At 34.8% G+C, this 23,780-nt stretch overlaps 1 protein-coding gene across 2 annotated transcripts in view; it reads left to right on the forward strand.

The window, feature by feature from the left end:
* Nucleotides 1-788: 788 nt before the first annotated feature.
* LOC149796316 (uncharacterized) overlaps nt 789-23,780 on the forward strand; it is a 78,970-nt gene continuing 55,978 nt past the window's right edge. The window contains exons 1-4 of one of the 2 annotated variants that reach the window (XM_089960964.1): nt 789-1,225; nt 4,177-4,255; nt 13,286-13,341; nt 14,517-14,710. In XM_089960964.1, coding sequence (XP_089817090.1) covers nt 4,184-4,255; nt 13,286-13,341; nt 14,517-14,710 — 322 coding nt within the window. In that variant the 5' untranslated portion in view covers nt 789-1,225; nt 4,177-4,183. The remainder of the gene's footprint in view (nt 1,226-4,176; nt 4,256-13,285; nt 13,342-14,516; nt 14,711-23,780) is intronic. The other variant, XM_089960962.1, reaches the window with a different exon arrangement.

Consider the following 23,780-nt stretch of genomic DNA (forward strand, 5'->3'; position numbering starts at 1 on the left):
ATGCGCTCTTGGAAGGTGGCACACGTTGATGTCCATAATAATGAGAATGTGCTTTTGGAAGGTGGTACACGTTGATGTCCTTAATAATGAGAATGTGCTCTTGGAAGGTGGCACACGTTGATCTAGTTGAGTACTGAACCTGTTAGCTGATTCATATACCACTAATTTAAATGGGCTTTTAGTGTAATGGGACAAACAATTCTGTCAAGATTTTATTCAGATGTTTTCTTTTAAAAGTTTTGAAAAGGGCTTGATAAAATACTGTTAGAGACTTACTTTATATGAAAGTTCATAAAAACAACATATCTGATTTTACTATGTCTTGTTCTTAGTTTGTCCATTGCTGTTGACAAACTGTAACTGAAAAAAAATGCTTTTGTATAGGACCACTTAATATTATTTACTATCTCTCGTCCAATAATTTGCTATGACAAATACGTTTTCCCTCCAGTTGGATTTCCTTTCGCGACAATATTTTCAAATTTAATATAACATTATAAGCAGTGAAGGGGGCTTCACTACTAGTGTATAATTCTAAACAAGTATCATTTTTTCTTCATAATTTAAATGCATTGTTTCGCGTTTGTTAGTTCTGCCTTTTCTCTATGCACATGATTTATATATTTACTGTGCAAACTAGGTCAACCAGTTATCGGTCATAAACAAGAACTGAAAAATAGTTTGTGGGTGTGTGTGTGTGGGTGTGTGTGGGGGTGTGTGGGGGTCCTGTTTTAGGATCATCAGATTGTAGAAGGAGATGAGTGACATCAGCTTAACTGTTTTATGAAAATTATTGACAGCCTCTTGACTGCACTAGAATGCATCCTGTATGAAAAAAAATGGAAAACAAATTCTTAGACGTAACTGACTGAGAGTTTGACATGTGCCGTAAGCATGGACTTGATACGAATAACCTGAGAAATGGAAATATTTATATCAGGGAAGGGATTAAGCTGAAGGTATTGTGGAACTATTGGGATAGGCATGTTGTTTTTTAACAGTCCTATTATTTGAAATATGTGGTGAGATATATCCATAAATGGTCCTGAAATGACTTGCAGTTTCGGACAAAGATGTACACAAAGACAAACCGGAAATTAAATGTAAAGCCCGAAGATCTCATTTTTGAACTCTTACCTGTCTATTACAAATAAAACTGGCACTAAGTCTGTAACCCTGCATAAGTACGGAAGTCATATCCCTATTTCATCGTCAACACTGACAGGTAAGATTTCCAAACATTTTCCGAACTTCTGATCTATTTATGTTGGTTTTTTCTTCTTCTTCTTTCATTCTCAGCTCGTGCAGTTTTCCCGATTGTTTTTGTTTGTTTCGAGAAGCTGCAGTGGCTCTGTGATTAGCGTTTCATGCTGACAACAAGAAGACTACGTGTTCAAGTCTGGTCCACACTAGACCGAGTCGGCTGTAATCGATTGATTATAATAGCTGATAATGCGCAATCAACTAAATGTCATTAAGGTTGCTTAGCAAAAAGAGGGATTTCTTTGTTATCACCCTTTTGATCGATGCTGAATGAGGGTTAAAATAAGTATAGTATTTTGCTTTAAAGTGGCTCACTAATGGTCAAAATAGAAATGTAAATTAAACTTAGAGCTTTTGCCGTTCTTTTGCACCTGACTTATTGCAAAAATTGATGACCTTTCTTTCCTAAGAATGCATTTTAGAGGCTGCACAGCAATTCGCCGCTCTCTTTAAAAATATTAACAATGTAAAACCATTAAAAATAGAAACAAATGCAAGAGCAGCTAATAGCAAATACTCCATAATTAAATATCTGAGCCATGATTGTGAGTGAAAAATATCATATAAAAACTGTATATGCAAAGTTCAAGTTTTGGATATTAAAATGCAGTTATTACTGGTTTATCTGAACAGTCTATTAAGCGTTAACTGTGTCACTCATATAACACTATTAATTTCTCCATTAATCTAGAAATCTCTGTATTTGCTAACTATACCGTATATGGTATTATAACACTGTCTTCTTGATTTGCAAATCTATTGTCCATATTTTTCTGAACCATTGTCCTCGTAGCACAGTCTTCTCCTATACAAAGTATTGTTTTTTCGTTTAGCACAATTTCTATGCAGTCTAAATTCATAAAATAATAACATCGCAATATGGAATATATTTGACCGCTATGCCATTTATTAACTAATGATGGATATTTCACAGATGTCCATTCAGTTTTTGTAAACAGTTTATATAACCTTATGTTAAAGCATATGGTCCGATAATTGGACAGGGTTTGATAATTTGAAATGGTTCGGTAATTGGACACGGTTCGGTAATTTGAAATGGTTCGGTATTTTGAAATGGTTTGATGACTGAAAATGGTTCGGTAATTTGAAATGGTTCGGTATTTTGAAATAGTTCGGTATTTTGAAATGGTTCGGTAATTTGAAATGGTTTGATAACTGAAAATGGTCCGGTAATTGGACATGGTTCGGTAATTTGAAATGGTTCGGTAGATGGAATGGTTCGATAATTGGAAATGGTTCGGTAACTGGAAATGGTCCGATAATTGGAATTTTTTATAACTGAAAATGGTTCTGTAATTGGAAATGGTTCGATAATTGGAAAGAGTTAACATAATGCTAATTCCTTAGTAGTCTATATCCCCTATATCTGAATTCAAATTACTTTGTACGCATTCTCCAGCAAGAAACATATACAGGTACTATTGTAATTAGACGTTATAGGTTAGTGGCCTACGGTTTTTGATGAAAATGTGGGTGGACAAAACTGGCTAGGACTGAGTAATAAAAAGTAGCCAAGAATTGTTTAAAATCCTTCACGTTTTGTGCGTAAGTGGCCAAAACGTTTTCATACTTCTTGACGTCTGTGAGTTTATGACCAAGGATTTGTAAAAACTGAAATAAAATGGTTTTATATCTTTTTTCTTAATTTGTAAAAAACTGGTTTAAAAGGGATAAAAGAGTAATAATTAAACGTGGCCTAGGATTATTTTCCTAAACGATAAAGGGAAGTGGCCTAAGAATTTCCTTTGGAAAAAAAAAACTGTGGGGGTGGCCAAATAAGGAACTAAGTTGGATTTGTTTTGTTGAAACCGGTTTAAAGTGATTACAACCAAGTAGTTCAGGTAGAGTTTCCCAGAACCTGATTCTTTTTAATTACTTACCTATATTTTATAAGTTATATTCAAGAACGTAAAGAGCTTAACCGATGTCGATATTTAAATTCGATTGCTCTGTGTGTGTGTATGTGTATGTGTGTGTGTCTGTGCGTGTCTGTGCGTGTGTGTGTCTGTGTGTGTGTGTGTCTGTGTGTGTGTGTGTCTCTGTGTGTGTGTGTCTGTGTGTGTGTGTGTGTGTGTGTGTGTGTGTGTGTGTGTGTGTGTGTGTCTGTGCGTGTGTGTGTCTGTGTGTGTGTGTTCATGAGTGAAGAAAGGTATCCAAATCTTTCAAATCGAATTATACAAAGACTGTGACTGGATGATCAGAGGAGTCATGCGCGGTGACGCTTTAACCGCATATTAGCTCATGCACATTTCAAACACAATGTTCCAGTCAGGTTAACATCACCGTCGTCATCTTCTTCATCTTCTTCGTTGTTATGATCTTTGTGCTATTTTCAGTTTTAACTACAACTGTAATTCATTCATTCATTCATTCATTCATCTTCTTCTTTTTCTTCTTCTTCTTCTTCTTCTTCTTCTTCTTCTTCTTCTTCTTCTTATTATTATTATTATTAGTGTTATTTGGGATCCAATGTGACAGAACGAACTAAAGCGTTCGCCTATAGAGATAACTGACATCTCACCTCTGTCAGCGTGAGTTCAAATCTCATGCTCGGCCAGCCTGGGTGTGAGAAGGTTTGCCAGTAGCTTCCCATGAGTCTGAGGTTCTTCTCGGAATTTTTCCGGGTACTTCCTCGACTATATCTACTGTTCACCATGCATAGGCTATCATGTTGAAAATTCCCGTTAAACCAAGAACATTATTATTATTATTATTATTATTATTATTATTATTATTATTGATGATGATGATGATAGGTAAACAATAAATGAAACATTTAAAGACATACAAGCCTAATATAGAAAGGTAAAAACGAGTTGCTTGGCATAATGCGTTAAGCAAGAAGTTGGATAGAGAGAAGCTTTTGACCGATGAATTTTTTGCCTCTTTCAGTTTCATCATGGGCCTATATTTCACAGCTTTCCATACGTGGCCCAGATCCAATTTATTTCTTAAAATTCCTGTCTTATACGTAAGTATTTAATGATTTGGGTACATTTAATCCACATTTGATAGGAATAGTCAGTTATTACAATAAATGGTTAAAGACTCTATTTTATCGTGGCTGACTATTTGTTTGTCTATTAACCCATCTACCTATTTATCTATATATTTATTTGTATGTCTCTGCTGTGTATAGTCTTATGTTACGTGTTTAGGCTCGAATAAACAGTAACACAAGAAAGAGTGGAAACAACAAGCTTTGAAAAATTTAACAATTTTATTTTTCCCTGGAAAAATACTGTGAGAATGAAAAAGTAAGAACTTACAGTTTCAAGAGTCAAATCCAAACATAATCCAAGAATAATCCACGAATGAAATTTTAGAAGTCCTAATATTGAAATGTTCTAATGATTTCAAGTTCGAGTCCCGACTAAAGATCCAAGATGGAAGGCGATGACGTATGATGTATCCTGCTCAATGTTGTAGAAACACAATAAATAATCCTCCGGTTTTGGAAATCCAAATAATTTTCTTGGAAAGAAATGTCTTTGTTCAAGAATTCGGTATGAGCACAAACATATTTCCAGAGAAACGAATCAGTCTTTTAGAATCCAAATAATCTGAAGAAAAATTAACATATAATTCGAAAACTGGCTTCAACAGAAGGAAACGACTTGACATCAAGCGTTTTTAAGCCCAGAATGAGATAATTTCACTAAAACAATGGTTATACAGTCATTTTGAGACGCAGAATGTGTACCCGTATCAGGGTCACGTGATCATGTTTTCATCACGTACTTTCAGCATAGCCCTGACAAAAACCAATCATTTTACTCTCAGAATAAATTTTAAAAAATTGTTTATTTCCCTAAAACTGTTTACAAGCCTAGGGCCACGTATTCAATACAGCCTCGATCTCTCTCTTATTACTCCCACAATAAAACTAAATTTTAAAAACCTTGCTGACGTGACTGTAACTATATTTGAATTAAGGACGGGAACCAGGTCAGCCTTATGTGTTTACTAAATGAACAGTCAAGGTCAAACTATTTTCTGGAAAAGTATCGAGTTCCTAGTAAACAGAACTATATTATTTTGACATATAATGAAATGAAAACGAAAAAAAACAATAGGAATATTCTAAACTTACAAACAATTAAATCAGATACAAATTAAATCAATATGCATAACACTTCCCTCATAAAGAATAAGAAAGATTTTTATGATAAAGCTTTCTTTTTACCACAGACTAATTTTATATGAGGTTAAAAAAATTACATAAATTACACACAGTGTACATAAAATAATGCATAGTTATACACGGGAAAGTGTGTCAGCTATTAAATTATCTTTTACCTTCATGTGCCTGATGTCAAGATTACATTCATATAACAGCAACCTCCACCTTAGTAGCCTTTGATTTTTATTTTTCATCTTGCCGATGAAAGTAAGGGGTTTGTGGTCACTAAACACAATAATCGATGAAGGAGCTGAACTAAGGTAAACTTCAAAGTGTCGTAATGCCAATATCAAAGCCAAACATTCCTTCTCAATTGTTGAATAATTTCTTTCATGCTTATTTAATTTCTTAGAACAAAAAGCACACTGGATGATCAACATCATTTTTATCTTCTTGAATTAATACTGCTCCAACGCCAACATCACTTGCATCAGCAGACAGTATAAATGATTGGCTGAAATTTGGAGCTGTAAGAACTGGCACACTTTTAAGTATAGCACTAAACTTATAGTAAGCCTCCTGACATTTTTCTTACTGAAAAAATGTGTCATGGATTCAGCAATTAAAGGAAAATTGAAACAAAATGTTCGATAGTACCAAGCCATACCTAAACATCGCATCGGTTGCTTTTTATTTACAGGCACGGGAATTCAGAGATAGACTTGACCTTAGCATCTATTGAGTTAACTTGTCCATGTCCCACGATATGTCCTAGAAAAGTTGCATTAACACGGCAGAACTCGATTTTAGATAAATTATTTGTCAAACATGCATTAGTGAGTCTGTCAAAGAATTTCCGAATTGCTGCTAACTGTTCTTTCCTGGTGTAGTTGTAGAAGATGACATCATTGATGTAAGCATCATACTTTTCTTGACCAGAGGTAATCATATTAATGAGACGTTGAAATGAACATGACGACCCTTTCATTCCAAACGGCATTACTTTATATTGGTAAGGTCCATCTGGAGTCACGAATACCAAAATTTCCTTTGCACTTTCCGTTAGTGGAATTTGCCAAAATCCTTTCAGAAGGTCAAATGTGGTAACATACGAGGCATTCCCGATTTTATCAATACGGTCATCGATTCTTCGTAATGGGAATGAATCTGTTTTGTCACACTATTCACCATCCTAATCAGTACACATACGGTAAGTTTCATCTGGTTCTGTAACAAGTATGCATGGTGAACTCCAGTCACTTTGACTGGGCTCTATAAAATCAGTCTCCAGCAAATACTGAATTTCGTTTTTCAAGTATTCCTGTTTGAGAGGGTTCATCCCGTACGGGTGTTGTTTCACAGGTTTGGAATCTACAATTTCAACGTCCTGAAACATTTTGTTTGTTCTTGTCGGAGCATCTGTAAATAACTGCTCATATTCAAAGAATAACTGTTTAAATTCATTTATTTCTTGCTCTTGCAAATGTGAAAGTGTCTGGTCCAGATATTTCATAATTTTTTAATTCCGAAGATTTGTCAGTCCAATATCAGTAGAATCCCATGATATTCCTTCACTTAAATCTTCACTGAGTGGGACAGGTACAACTAAATTAATGCATATTTATCCTGACTATCTCTTCAATATACTCTTTTAGCATGTTTATGTGGCAAAGTTGTTTTTGTTTAAGCCTCCCAGGAGTATTTATGATGTAATTTAAATAATTTATTTTCTTGTCAGTTGTGTAGGGACCATAATGCTTATCCTGAAGGGGATTTTGTGGTATAGGCAATAGAGCCAGGACTCTATCACCAGGTTGAAAGCTCCTTTCCTTCGAGTTTTTTGTCTTCATATCTTGACTTCATTTTGGATTGAGCAAAGTGCAGATTTGCTCTTGCTACGTCACAAGCCTTTGACAACTTATACTTAAAATTGAAAACATAATCAAGAAGATTAATTTCAGAATCTTCATTAGAAAGAATTTTTTCTTTCAAGAACTTCAATGGCCCACGTACAGTGTGTCCAAAAACCAGTTCAAAGGGACTGAAGCCTAAAGATTATTGAACTGATTCCCTATCAGCAAACAACAGTAACCTAATGCCTTCATCCCAATTGTTACCGGTATCAAAACAATAAGATCGGATAATATTTTTCAAGGTCTGATGGAATCTTTCTAATGCCCCTTGGCTCTCAAGGTGATAGGCAGAAGATTTGAATTGCTGAATGTCCCATTTGTACATAACTTGCTAGAAAATTCCAGACATGAAATTTGAGCCGTGATCAGACTGAATATATTTGGGAAGGGCAAACTGAACTTTAAAAGACAAATATGCCAAGGCTTTTACTATTGTTTTAGATTTTATATTCCTCAAGGGAATTGCCTCTGAAACCCTTGTTGACGCAAACATAATGGTCAATAAGTAGTGGTTACGTGACTTGGTCTTGGGTAAGGGATCAACACAGTCTACCATAATTCTACTAAATGGTTCGTCAAAGGCCGGAATAGGTTGTAGATGAGCCTTAGTTATCTTCGGATTGGGTTTTCCTACCATTTGACAGGTTTGACAAGATCTACAGTATTTATCAACATCACCTTTGATTTTTGGCCAATAGAAATAAGTCAAGATCATGTGATAAGTTTCATTAATCTCTAAATGACCAGCAAAATCAGTTCCATGGGCCAGACTAAGTATTTCCTGTCTGTAAGGTTTTGGAACTACAATTTGATAGTTCACTGATAACTCATCATCAGGTACCGCGGGAGGTCTCTATTTTTTCATATCAATTCCATTTTACATGAAATAACAAACAGGAATTTCAGTAGCACCAGTTTCACTAATGCCCCTTTAAAACAAATAGGAGATCTCATGCTCTTTTTCCTGTTCGACGACAAGTGATTGTCATGTATCACCCTGATTAGAATAAAGAGAATGAGTAGTTAAAAGAGGATCACTGTAATCAATACCTTCTGATTGATCCAAACAAGGAGTGAAAGTGACCTCATCAAAAGCCTGACCAATACATGTGTCAGAAAAAGGAATACTTCCCTTACCAACATCATTCTCAAGAGCTTTCTTTGCCATAGCTCTGGTAACTGCACAATCTGGAAATAAATCAGGGAATTGGCTTTCAACTGGCTCGACTTTCTGATCCAAGCAAGGCTTGGCAGTTACAAGTGGATTAACTACAAACTTGTCTCCAGCTACGTCGTTGCCTAGTAATAAATGAATGCCCTCAACGTGCAAAAATACACTGTGCCGACTGTCATGGGTCCTGAGACTAAGTCTGATGACAAATTTAAACAATGGAGAGGAACATTAGCAAAGCCCCACTCTACTCCCTGAATAAGAACACTCTCATTAGAAGAAGACTTCTCAGAAAAAGGAAAAGTACCTGACAGTAAAAGACTCTGATAAGCTCCTGTGTCCCTTACAATTTTAATAGGGATATGACTGGCCGAATCACCCAAGATGATATAGAATATTTCGATATGAATGGTTCATAATTCGCAATAATAAAATCAGACTGGGGATTGTTAGACCAATGTATTGCTTTCAATAAATGACCGTGACCTTGACCTCTTAAAATATGAGCATTTGGAATAGGTCTGTCTTGATTCTGATGCCTATTTTTCAATTTGTAGCAATCAGAAATAACGTGTCCTTTTTTTCTTGCAATAGGTGCACGTAGGAAGAGACAAGGATCTTGAATCAAGCTTATCATAAGCTTGATTTGTAGATGTTGTGCCAGTTTGAGTTTTAGAAGGAATTGCATTATGCTGAATTACTTTTCTGCCAGAAGACTGTTGAGTAGAAGTCTTATTTACAAATAGAACTTTATAAGTTAAAGAATACTCAAAGGCAGCTCGAGCAGCATTTTCCAAGGTTTCAATCGTATGCTCGTCAAGATAAGACAATATCACTATAGACACAGTTTTTCAAATCTTCAAGTAATACAAGTTGTTTGAGACTTTCATGATCTCGTTCAACTTTCTTTGTTAAGCACCATCTATCAAATAACTGCTCTTTTCTCTTGCAAATTCGACATGAGTTTGTCCAGCTTCTTTATTATATTTTCTGAATTTTTGCCGATAAGCTTCGGGGACTAACTCATAACCTCTTAGGATGCATTCCTTAACCGTATCATAGCCACAACTTTGGTTAACTGACATTGAATTGTAAATATCACTAGCCTTACCAGTGAGTACACACTGTAATAAATGAGTCCAATGCTCCCTTGGCTATTTCGAATTTTCGGCAAATTTTTCAAAACAAGTAAAATATTTGTCTACTTCTTTTTCTCTGAAAGGGGGCACTAATCTAATATTCTTTGCAAGATCAAAATAAATTGTATTTTGAAGTATGAATGTGCTTTTCACATGCCAGTTCCATTTTTTTCATTCCATATCGATATTCTCTCTCCTGCTTCTCTTTCTACAACTGTAAATGCATTTGCTCTTTCTGTAACTGTATTTGTTCTTTTTGTAACTGCATTTGTATTTCGTTCTCTCTTTCTTCTTTATCTAACTGCATTTGCATCTGTTTTTCTTTCCCTCTTTCCTGACTCTCTCTCCTTTTTCTCATTTTGTAACTGCATCTGATTTTCTTGTAACTGTATTTGTCTTGATGCATTTGTTTTTCGTCCTTATCTTTCTAAAGTGACAGCTTCCTCAACTCTAATTCTATCTTGTATTTAAATTCTAATTCATTTCACTTTTATGTCAGAGTTTGATACAGATTTACTGATCGAAACCAAAGCACTTTTATCCAAAACGTTCTTTTCTAGCATTTACTGAAGCAAAATATTTCTTATTTCTTGTTTTGTTAAGGAAGCCTTTACCTCAGAAAGATCGTATTTTCTGGCAAGTTGAATCAATTCATCTTTTTTCAAAAGATCTAAATATTCCTGGGTACGATTTGACAGAAAGATTTCCACTTTTGATGACATTTTAGAAAAGTCTTGCCGATTTCACTAAAATTTCAAAACCTTGGGGAATTCAAATTTCAAACAACAACGTTTTCTGAAATATTCTGCCCAAAATTCAAAATAATCCCGAACGAGCCCCCAATTCTTATGTTACGTGTTTGGGGTCGAACAAACAGTAACACAATAAAGAGTGACAACAACAAGCATTGAAAAATTTTAAAAATAATTTATTTCCCTGGAAAAATACTATAAAAATTAAATAAATAACAACTTTAAGTTTCAAGAATCAAATCCGAAAAATAATCCAAGAATAATCCACGAATAAAGTTTTAGAAGTCCTAATATTGTAATGTTCTAATGATTTCAAGTTCGAGTCCAGACGAAGGATCCATGATGGAAGGCGATGATGTATGATGTATCCTGTTCAATGTTGTTGTCTATAGTTCCTTGTAGAAACACAATAAATAATCCTCCGGTTGAGGGTCACGTGATCATGTTTACAGCACGTACTCTCAGCAGGACACTGACAAAAACCAATCATTTTTCTCTAAGAAAACTTTTTTTAAATCGATTACTTTGCTAAAACTATTTACAAGTCTAGGTTCACGTATTCAATACAGTCTCGATCTCACTCTTATTACTCCCACAATAAAAATAAATTTAAAATAAGAAGTTGTTGACATGACTGTTACTATGTGTGAATTAAGGTCGGGAACCAGGTCAGCCTTATATGTTTACTAAAATGAACAATCAAGGTAAAAATATTTTCTGGAAAAGTATTGAGTTCCTTGTAAACAGAACTAAATTATTTTTGATATGTAATGACATTTAAAAAAATAGAAAGATTTTAAAACTTACAAAAAATTAAATCAGATATAAATTAAATCAAAATATACATATTAGTAGTCATTCACTACATGACGTGATTTTTTTCTCAAAACAATGTATATGACCACTTTTTATACTGTAATAAACATAGTGTATGTGATATTCGTATTTACGTCTCCATTTATAGCTTTGTTAGATTTTAGTGATTATTTTTTATTAAGTGTAAAATCAAAGTTTGGTTATGCGTTATTAATAGGTATTATATAAAACTAATTTGCAGTCTTCGCTCGATTAAGAACGTTTTGTTGACAAGGTCTGTTGTCTGGAGCTCCGTGGAAATAGGGAAAACAATTGGCCTCAAGCCAGACCCAATCAGGTGTTTGGTTAGTTCGGTAGTAAGATCTCTATCATCTGACGAGATAGATTTTCTATTGGTAGCGGTGCTTATTTTTGGATGGCTTTGTCATATTTATTTTTGTTGTTGTTGCTTTTGTTTGGTTATTCAGAAAAAGCAACTTATAACAAGCTATTCGACAGGCAACTGGAAGGGAAACACAGCCAATATAAAGTTGAATTCTTTCCTGTAAGTTCGCTTCGCGCCTCGTAACATTTGTTGTATGAAAGAACGTCATATCTTTGTTTTAATTTCGATTTAAATGTGAGCAGATAAAGTTCTTTATGAGTATACGCCCTGACTGGTAGGACAATCTGGGGTGAAATAGAGAATTATATTAATAATATCGTTCAGATCCGGCTCCTAATAGTGGGTCAGTGAGAAACTGTTCCCCTTAGATCAGACACTAGGATAGCCGCGAGCGTGCGAGGTTCTCTTTTTGAAACAACTTCAGGAGTGATATCGTAACTGTTGATCGTGTGGATGCTGATGGAAGTTTCTTGGATTTCATAACAGCGTGAGTAGACACATGTGAGTAGCACCATAACCTAACAAGATCTCAAGGAGACGTAATGTTTTGGGTGCTGAGTAGTTTCGAAGCCAAAGGTTTCTTTGTTGTCGTGTTGGGGCAACCAATGGCAGGTAGTGAGGATGTAATGTCGGAGGCTTGTCGGCAGTAGGAAGTTGACATTGAACGATGGTTTATGTGGACAATTGTCAGGCAGCCAATAAGAATCTACCTGCAGTATCATCGTCGTGGTAACAGAAGGTGCCTGCATGTCTGACCACTTGTCGGTGGCCAACTGGTTGAACGAGAGATATTCGATGCATTCGCGTTGTAGCAGTAGGGAAAGCTATCACAGCTTCAGTTTCTTTTTGTAGGAAACGATCCTGATTTGTCTGAATGGACTTCTATACTACTATTAATATCCCAGAATCTGCAGCTTTGAATTTGCAGCCCAGTCAAAGCAGTCATATTTACTTGAACTTTATGTAATTTGTGTTCATTGTTTATTTTTTATTAAGTTTTTCGCGATAAGTAATTATGCTTTATTCCATGGAGAGTGGCTGATCAGACCCATTGATTCTGTATCAGGTATGTAATAATTTTTGGGAATCATGAATGGGATTGCTAGTTCATTCTAAGGAGGTAACTAATTGCGAATCCTGACCACAAGTATGACGTTTGTGATCATTCTGGGAAGAGTGATTTTTGGAGGCGTGGGTAATTTAATGAACCTAGGGTAAGTGCTATCAGTATCTACATCTCCATTTATAGCTTTGACTTTAGTGATATTTTGCTGATTATGGCAAGTCGGTGTTGGGAAGATATTTCTCAATCCGAGCAATTATCCAATTTTTCAAAGCAGACATCAAAATGTACAGCGATTCACGAGACTTCTGAAAAAGGTTTACTAATTTTGCAAGTGAGATCATGGTTTAGTGATGGGTATTTATGATATGATAAAGAAACTTATTTGTAGTAATCGCGCTTCTGAAAAACATTTCAGCTGACAAATACTGTTGTCTTGTGGTCCTTGGAAATGGAGGAAATAATCGTCCCCAAGCCAGACTCACGCAGGCTTTTGATTCTCTGTGTAGTAAGACCTTGAATGTAATAATATGTTAATTGGATAAAATGCAATATTTTGTTTGAGAAATACTTGAAAATAATAATCTGATAACGGATCCAAGATGACATCTGTTGTTTGTTTTTTTTTTTCTCCTTCAGATGTTTTACCTCTTGGAAATCTCGGCGTCTGTTCTAAAAGGAGAAAATGGTAGATAGTAAGTTTATCAATTTATTAGTTATAAAAATATATACAATGGAACGGCGGTAACATGAGTTTTATCTTGCCCAGAAAGCTTACAAACTTCAAAATATTTATTTCAGGGTTATTTTAAATCGTTGAAGAACTTGCAAACGATTAAGTGTCAGAGTGACAGGTAATCTATTTAAAGGAGGAGTATTCAATTTTTATGAGATGTTTACATTGCTGTCAAGAGGTGAAGACAGTGACCTATTCTTCATGCAATAATAGTTATATATAAATGTTTCAGATTCAGCATACATGTAGATGCTATATAAGTTAGAACTATTGTAAATTTCCACTGAAACAAATCCTATATGCATAATTTCCAACAATTGAATGTAATTTCTATGAATCTTATTCTACGAAGAATCATGATGCATAAGCCTTTCTTTTCAACCTTTAAAATTCTACACATATTAACTTTATGTGGGCTTGAAATTCTCTATGCCAGCATATACCTCTTATTCGTGTGTTCCAAAGGTTGGTATGCACTAATTAATTTCGATACCAGTGTACAATCGACACTATACCTGTGTATTATTGACACCTTCTAATCCAAATAAAGATGAGATAATAAAAGCTAGAATATCACACCTATATCAATCTGAGACAATAATTCAGTATCACACATGTATCCTTTCTTATATGGATGTCGGATTAACATCCAATTGATTGGAAATATTGTCCAAAATTATCGCTTGATCTGGATCAATCAGGAACTTCCTAAACTAACATTATTGGTTTCTTGGTCTGGATCAATCAGGAACTTCAGAAAATAATATTATCCGTGCCTTGATCTTGATTTGATCAATAAGGAATTGTACCCTTCAATATTGAAATGCCTTAGACTTGAGGCAAACTATATGTTGTCTTCATATCTAAAAATATTGATTATCAATACTGAGAAATCACAGTTTATGATTATTATTATTATTATTATTATTATTATTAACTTAAACCCTATATATGCTGTGTTTATATGAAGTTTATAATCGAAACGTGTAAGATATTTTCAAAACCCTCAGATTCTTGTTAATTGTCAGTGCTTTGCTCAAGTACTAAAGTCTTGTAGTCTAGGTTTGATTCTTTATTGATGCATTTAGAACATTTTGCAATAATGTTTAAGTTTCTTTTTTATTTCACCCTCAGCCTGTACAAGGACGATCTTGGGTTTGAGAGATACTGCCATTATTGTCCCCCAGAAGCAATGTACGATAATACAAATATTATCCGGTATCAGGAACCACGATGCTTTGATAAAAATTTTCCATTCCAAGAGAAATGTGATCAGGAAGAATTGGATAAAAAACTGCGACCTATTTGTAAATCTGGAACGCTTCCTTGTAAGTAATCCATTAAAATTCATCGCATCATTTACAAGAATCTAAACAACATTATTATTCATTCACACACAAATGTCACTTTTTTGTTGAAAAGATTGCTAACATTTCAGCGGTGATTATTTTCTGATACTTGTGTTGATAGTTAATGGATACATTTCATTTTCAGGCCGAAATTGATAGCTAGCAGTGAAGTCAGCAAATTCGACAAGAGCTGCTGAACTGTTATTGGGAAATAGTAACATTATTTCTACACGAACAAATTAAGATGTTTTTTCATAACAAAAACAAAAATGATTTTGTGCTTTTTTAATCTACATAAGCTCCGTTGCAATCTAATTCGTAATATCGCACTGCGCATGAAATTATTAAAGGTTTTAGACATCTCTCTCTCTCTCTCTCTCTCTCTCTCTCTCAGCAAGTCACATTATGAATTACGCGATGACTAAGCTAATGTTAAATAATTTTAGTTCAATGTACTGCATTTCAATTACATAGGGAGAAGTTCAACATGTGAAATATTTCCTCGAGTTACCTCCCTTTAAATCCTATTTTCCCCAGATCACGTGTAATGGGAGAGAGCAAGGCAGGAACGCTAGCTAGATATCCTTCCTTAGTGGACTTCAAATTAAAATTAAAAGAATTTTAAGATGTCATGTAAGTTTTTATTTCAGCAACTAAATCACTATATACATCAGAGACAGGGCAACTAAATACATCATAAGCATATGTCACACGCATTTGTTACAAAAAGGACGCACATCCTCATTTTCTCAACCGTTCTTTAAAAAATGTCTGTCATATATTTTAAAATAATGATTGTATGGTTTAATAACTCTTGAATGTTACCTTCAGTAACAACAAATTATATCAAATATTGTTATTCAAAGACAGTTTGAATAAACAGCAATTAAATATCCGATGTAAGTATAAGGCGTTTGCGATATGGGCCTATCACCCCTATCGGTGGTTGGTATTAACAAACTACATTCCTTCATGTGTCATATATATTCCAGTGCAAGGTTACGACATCATAGCTCGAACATGCCATAAATCCATTTCAGATGTTCGTAAAAAGACAAAACCATTAGGTAGAAATGGTGCTGGATATTTTCAAAACTCTTAACCCATCCAGGATTGAGGAAAAGCTTACTAATTTATGAAGAGAAACCAAATTAGCCGGGGGAAAAAGTGTGCCATTAAAGGAATACTGTCTTGACATTGCGAAACTTGAACAGTCCATTATAATTATACCTTACAAGGGACAAATTGGCTATTTAACATTAAAATGGGCTATTGTTGCAGAATGTCACGGGTTAATTTCAGGAATATGTTATTTGGAGTGACTCTTAGCACTTTTTTTTTTGTCGTCTGCTACTCGATTTTATTCACGTTCTCTGGTCTGAATGATAATACGCGATTCGATTACCGTCTTGGTTCCTATTAAGGGCGTTTTTGATAATAATTTTTTTTTATTGAATTGTTCTTTTATCATCTGGCTCTGCTCTCTCTCTCTCTCTCTCTCTCTCTCTCACACACACATACACAGACACCGTAATCTTACTGCGTTTCTTTTTATACATTCGCGTTGATGAGTGGGAAGAAAAACAATGTTGAAGCCAAAGGAAAAACAACCGGACAATTAAGTATAACATTGAGAAATAATGAAATAAAGATGTCAATATGTTATATACAAAATGGTATACAGAATACCGCAGCATGAAATATACGATTACTGCGAAGAAAGTAATTTAGCACAAACAAATAGATAATCCATAATAGCTTGTGATTTAAAAAAGCTTAGAAGAAATTATGCTAAACAGTAACTAAATAACATCAATAAAGGGAAAACTCTGGGATCGGATGGATTCCTTACAAAATTTTACCTAGCGTTTCAAACACACGTTCTACCATTGCTTAAACTTTTATACAGCAATATCTTCTTACAAGGAGAAATGACAAGCAAAAGCAACAACGAATGATTACAATAGCACACAAAGGGAAATGAGATATACAGGATCTAAAATGACTGGAGACCAATCCCCTTATTAAATACATGTCATCAAATGTTAGGCAAACTGTTAGAAAATGAAGTTTGTTTTAAATACATGAGTGAGATACTTAATATAAATTATAGTTGTGGAGAAGAAGGAAGATATATAGTGAATACAATGTTAACAATACAAACAGTCACAGATTTCACACACAGTAAAAGCGAAAAGGAAATATTGATACTGTATGACCAAGAAAAAGCCTTTTACAGGATTAAACATGGTTATAGGGAAACCATCCTAAAAGTATGGCTTTGGAAATAATTTCTGCAAATTACTTAAACAACGGTATAAAAAATACAATAAGTAGGAGAAATGGAAATTTTTAATATCGTGAGGTCTGTGAGACAGTGGTGCTCGCCGTCCACTTTTTTATACGCTGTATCAATTGAAGAACTTTGTATAAAGATGAATGATAATATAAACGCAAAAGGTATATCAATGCCAAATTTAGACAAAGAACGGGCAGTGTTACAATACGCATGTGACTGCACAAACATTTTGGCAGACGACTACTTCAAACATTTAGGGGAAAAAAATACTTTAGTTTTGGAAAATTCTTAGGATCAAAGTCCAAACCAAGCAAATACAGAAATAATGCTAACAGTAATCTGTCAGGGAAACCATCATCGTTTGCCACACAAACTTATACCGACGCAAATAAAAATGCTATGGATAATTTGTGGACAAACATGCACTTAAAATTAACTTTAAATGGATATTTGAAAAATTACAGAGTAATATAGAAATAGAATACGGTGTATTATAAATAATAATAATAATAATGAGGACTTTGTATAGCGCCTAATCTTTAGAAGCTCTAAGCGCTTTACAACATTAGACAACACCTATAAGATCAAAAAACATATAATAATATTATTACAAAAACAAACACCATGAAATTAGAAAAACATTAAAAAAATAAAAACATGCTGAGAATATTTCAGGTAGGAAACATTATTAGGTCTTTAAGTTTGTTCTTGCAGTCGAAATAAGTGAGTTTTGAGAGCCCTCTTGAATGTGATCACTGTGTCTTTGTGTCTAAGTTCAGTGGGCAATTCATTCCACGTTTCTGGGCCCTGGTATGAAAAAGAACGCTGTCCATGTGACTTTGTTTTCATACTTGGAATAATGAGTATACGATTGTCAGAAGAGGAGCGTAAGTATCTTGCTGGTGTGTACACATGGGTGATATCGGATAGGTATGTTGGACTAGAGTCCGACAGTGAAACGTAGCACAGAGAGCACATTTTGTGTTTGATTCTGGATCGAATGGATAGCCAGTGTAGGGTACAGAGCAGCGGGGAGGTGTGCTCTGATCGTGGTACTCTAAGTATGATCCGGGCAGCTGTGTTTTGAACTTTTTGAAGTTTCTGGAGTAGATATTGAGATGAACCAGACAGAATTGAGTTACAATAGTCCAGTCTTGAAAGTACCAATGAACACACAAGCTTTTTCGTGGCATCAGCTGAAAGATATTTACGAATGGAGCTGATGCGTCTCAGCTCAAGATACGCAGGCTTGCATATGTTCATGACATGTTGGTGCAATGTGAGAGTACTGTCCAGAGTAACACCTAGGTTTCGTACTGATTGTGTGAATTTAATGTTGGCGTTGCTGATATTTATTGTTTGAGGTAAAAGATGTGAATGAGAAAGTCTTTGTGTTGTGATCAGAATGGCCTCAGTTTTATCATCATTCATCTGCAGCTTGTTACATGTCATCCATGATTTCACATCAGAAATACACCTCTCTACACCTTGGATGGTAGCATCAACTTCAGTTGGTTGGCTAGATTTGTATATTTGGGTGTCATCAGCATACAATTGGTGAGACACTGGATGATGATATATGACACTTGAGAGCGACTGAGTGTACAGAATGAAGAGAACAGGTCCAAGAACAGACCCCTGTGGAACACCACAACATAGATCAACTGGGCTGGAGTGTATTCCATTTGCAGATACAATGTGTGTCCTGTTGACCAAGTAGGAATTGAACCACAGTAAGGCTGTATTATGAATGCCAAATACATGCTGCAGACGGTGAAGTAATATATCATGGTCTATTGTGTCAAATGCTGCAGACAAATCAAGGAGGGTGAGGACTGTAATCTTTCCGCTATCCAACGCAGAGAAAATGTCATTAACTACTTTTAGAAGAGTAGTTTCAGTACTGTGGCAAGGGCGATATGCAGATTGTACATTGCTAAAAAGACTATTTGAATTTAGATGAGATACAAGCTGGGATAGAAGAACCTTTTCTAAGATTTCTGAAATGGATGGGAGATTAGAAACTGGGCGGTAGTTCTTTAAATAGTTATGGTCTAGTGTTGGTTTCTTCAGCAGAGGCTTTACAATGGCAGTTTTGAAAAATGACGGGAATTCCCCAGATGAGAGAGAGGTATTAATAAGATCAGTTAGTGAAGGCAATACTGGATCTAAGCACTCAAGCAGCAGTGATGTTGGAATTGGATCAAGTTCACATGACTTTGGTGCACCCTCCATCAGGATTGTATGTACGAAATCCATAGAGACAGGTTCAAATGCTGCTAATGGTTGCCGCTCAGATTCTGTATCCCAACTGTATGGTGACGACGAGTCAATTGAAACTGTGGTGTCAAGAAAAGGGCGTGAGCTCTTTAAGAATCTATATTGCATGAGAAAGTTAGATAAAATTTGACAATATGACTGAAATATGGCTGAAATGAAAATATACTACCTACAATAAATAAAAACAAAATAAATAAATAAATAAATACTTGAATGTATTGGGAAATATTCATTAGAAAACAACAAAAATGCTCTCTCAGCAGGATATTATAGATGATGTGGACATTGAGAGAAAGTCTCAAAACAGTTTTGATGTTGCTCAAGACATGTTAGATAATGAAAATGAGGACAACATCAATTCAAGACTGGATTTAAACTTATCAGAGATGGATGATATGGGGAAATCGAAGGGAAATGTGAGAAACATTGAAAGTTTCACTGATGCTGATACCAAAGATGATACCAATGATGATGCTCTATTTGTTTCACAGACATTGCAAGCAGAACAAGACGAAATTAATGAAGGCATATACATGCAAATCAAAACCAAATTTGGAACTCTTAATAGAAGTGCCTTCAAAAAAAGATTGAAATCAACACTTGATGTCAAAGGTCTCAGAGATTCTAGGCAAGCTCTCTTTGATCTAGCAAAAAGGAAGAGATATGATTGTCGTGATGGTCGATTAGTAGAACGTTTACCTCGAACATATAGTGCTTCTGTGGAGGATAAGTTATCGGAAGATATTTATATTATATTCCATTTCATTGAAGGAGAGAATAATTACAGTGACATGAAAGCATGTATATCTAAATGGGCACTGAAACATAATTATGAAACAAGATCATCCCAGCGTTTAATCTCTATTTGCACCGATTGTATATCACAAAGTCCGAAAGCTCCGGTCAATGATTGCGCCTTACAAAGAACTGACGAAGATGCTGATAGAATGAGCACAATATTTGCGCAGATAGCGATAATGAATGATAAGTTTGAAGACAAATTCTCCAGATTGGAAAACCAGTTAGGTGATATTGTCACACAGAGAGAAAATGAGATCCGAAAATTAAAGTCAGACTTAGTGGAAACTACGAAGAAACTCGAAGAGGCTAACTCTCAGATAGAACAACTGAAATTAAAGGAAGAAAAACTAATCAATGATAATAGAGGAATGTATTTCCAGATGTCAAAAATAGCAACCAGGGAAAACGAGATAAAAGAATTCTCTTCTCATGTGCATCAACATCTAGATGTGATCATGAAAAAGATCAACTGTATTGAGGGAAAGTTAGACACAATTTGTACAAGACACAAACTTATATACAATCAGTCTAACAAAGGAAGTGGTAGAAACGTAGACTTGCAAATGAAAGAAAATCATGGAAATCATGAACTATCAGCATACAAGGAGAGTAGACATGACATCTCTCCATCTATTGACCAAGAAAATATAGTACATGGACAGAAAGAAATACACAAAGAGACTGCTAGAGCTCTTCCAGCAAATGTGCCTGGAAATGGTCCCGCTATGTTTACATTGAAAGATTTCCCGCCACTTTCACGGAATGATCGGACTAACATAACGGAAAATGTGAGTCATAATCAGCGCACAGAGGTAATATCTAACAATGCAAGAGATAGTAAATCAACTCAAAATCAGCAAAAGAAATTAAAATATGAAGAAAGAGCTAACATAAATATAAATGAAAACATAATAAATAAATCTCAAACAGGGCACAACAAATCACCAAATGATCAAAGAATGCTTCCGAATGACGAGGAGAGACACAAAAAGAAAGATACATCGTATAGACATATTGAGACAATTATTACCAGACCCAATCAAAGGAATATAGAATCAGATGTGTTTGAACCAGTCGTAAGAAACAAAATAAGACGCATTCTGCTGTCAAATGTCAAATCGAGAAAAAATATAGATGTAGTAATGACAGCTATCGCAACTCAGTGCAAGGAGGAAGGTGTGACAGTAACATTCGTCCGCCTCATAAAGGAACGACCCCATTGGGATGGATCAAATATATATACATTTCGACTAAATGTACTGGATAAAGATTTTGAACTGATGATGAATAATGAATCACTTTGGAGTTCTGGAATAAAATGTAGGGAATGGATAACAAACAGAAAATGGAGAGAAGGCTACCCACTTGATGAAACGCATGAGAAATACAAAATATATTCCTAATGAGCATAGCTATATGATTAGTAATTGCTTCTTAATTATAATTATGCTCATTATTTCAACATGGAATGTATGTGGTATAATGTCTAGCACGCAGAAACTAATTGAATTGTTACCAGACACAGATCTATTTGTTATCACTGAACAATGGCTTTGTACAAAGAATCTAACGTATTTAGATAAATTACATGATGATTTCAAAGTAGTTGCGCTACCTACTGAAGAGATACAACAATGCTATAGAGGTAGTGGCGGAGTTGCTGTATTTTATAGATCATCACTATGCAAAGTAAGCACCTTACAAAATGAGTTCCCAAATATTATGGCGGTGAAAATCTTAGTGAGAGACTTGGAACCTATAATTTTGATTGCAATCTACTTTCCCTCGACAACTAGAACTGATGATGCATATGACAAATTTTGTGAAAATGTTTTTGATGTGTATGATAGGTATTCTGCTGAAAATATATGCATAATTATAGGCGAATGAATGCAGATCTTGTGTGTAAAAATCCATCAAGAAGAGATCTTGCTCTCAAAAAAAGAATAGAACAGAGAAACATAGTTGCTACGTTGGTGATAAAACCACATGAACATTACATCACGTATAGATCAAAAGACGTGTCACGAACGTCCACACTTGATTATATATAATACCTGAAATAATCAGAGGTGCTGTAAAAAGACACATAGTAAATGACAAAATTGATTTCTCAATATCGGATCACCTACCTATTACAGCGGCACTTGCAAAAGATATATTGAAGGAAAATAAAAAGACATGTGTATCTCCAAGAATGAAATGGAACTTGGCAAATCCATTAGAAATGAGCATGTATAAATCTGATGTTAGTGCATTCTTGAATTTCACCTATGAGTGTAAGAAGGTAGAAGATATAGAGAAGTATAATGAATTGATAACTAAGAGTGTAATAACTGCATCAGACAGATATATTCCAAAGTCCGAATTCAAATGGCATTTGAAACCATATTGGAAGAAAAGTGGGCTTGAAAAATTACATCAGAATATGAGAAAAGCGCGCGGAGAATGGATCAAAGCAGGAAAAAATAGAAGCACAGAGTGTAACATCAAAAGAAAATACAAGGACGCGAAAAGAAAGTTTAGAAAGAAACATAGGCTAGAGTAAAAGGTATATAAAGAGTGCGTATTTGAAGAGACAGAAAAGAGTGCAGAAATGTGAATAGACGAATTCTATGCAGTCATACGGGAAAATAGGAAAGATAAATCGGACATTGGTAATAATGCATTTCGAGGAGTAGAATTTAATAATTTGGATGAATGTGTCAATCTATGGAAACTATATTTTTCTGAATTAAGTGGTACAACAGATGAGGAACATAATGATTGTGTCAAAATGAAGAATATATACGAAGAAAGCAAACTAGAGACTGATAACATAAAATTTAATAATATTACAGAGGAAGAAGTGTTGCAGCATATCAAGTCTCTAAAAACAAACGAAATCACCAGGCATTGATTGCATATCTAATGAGCACTTAAAGTATGGTGGAAAATATTTAATCAGACATTTAACTGCCCTTTTTAATTACATGATCCAGCATGAGTATTTGCCTAATGTATATAGATGTGGGATGATTATACCGATATACAAACAAAATGGTAAAGATAAAAAGGATCCGGTGAATTATCGTGGTATAACATTGACATCTTGCCTGGGAAAATTGTTTGAAAAAATATTGATGACCAGAATTCAAAAGTATTTAGACAAAATAAGCTTTCCACATCCTTATCAATTTGGATTTCGTAAAGAGGCTGGAGCTATCTCCGCTGCATTTACTCTTCAAAATGTTTGATGTACTTTAATAATCATAACTCTAATGTATATGCTGTTTTTTCTGGATAATGAAAAGGCATTTGATAGACTGTGGCATTGTGGACTATTAAAATAAACTAAAAAATATTAGGAATTAATGCAAAAATATGGAGAATAATCGCCCATTCCTACACACAGTCAAGTGCCTGTGTAGCGTGTAGAGGATGTATATCGAACACATTTCCATTACGGACAGGCGTTGGTCAAGGGCATGTAATGTCGGCTTTTTTGTTTCTCGTGTACATAAATGACCTATTGAATGAACTAGTACTGACTAATTGCGGGATAACAGCGAATCAGATGAACATACCTGGCATGCTTTTGGCAGACGACACTACTCTACTAAGCTCTACGCTGAATGGATTGCAAATACTTGTGAATACAGCTTATCAGTATGCACAGAAGTGGAAATT

This window comes from Sinohyriopsis cumingii, chromosome 6 (assembly GCF_028554795.1).
Source record: "Sinohyriopsis cumingii isolate HCF-2022 chromosome 6, ASM2855479v2, whole genome shotgun sequence".
Taxonomy (NCBI): Eukaryota; Metazoa; Mollusca; class Bivalvia; order Unionida; family Unionidae; genus Sinohyriopsis; species Sinohyriopsis cumingii.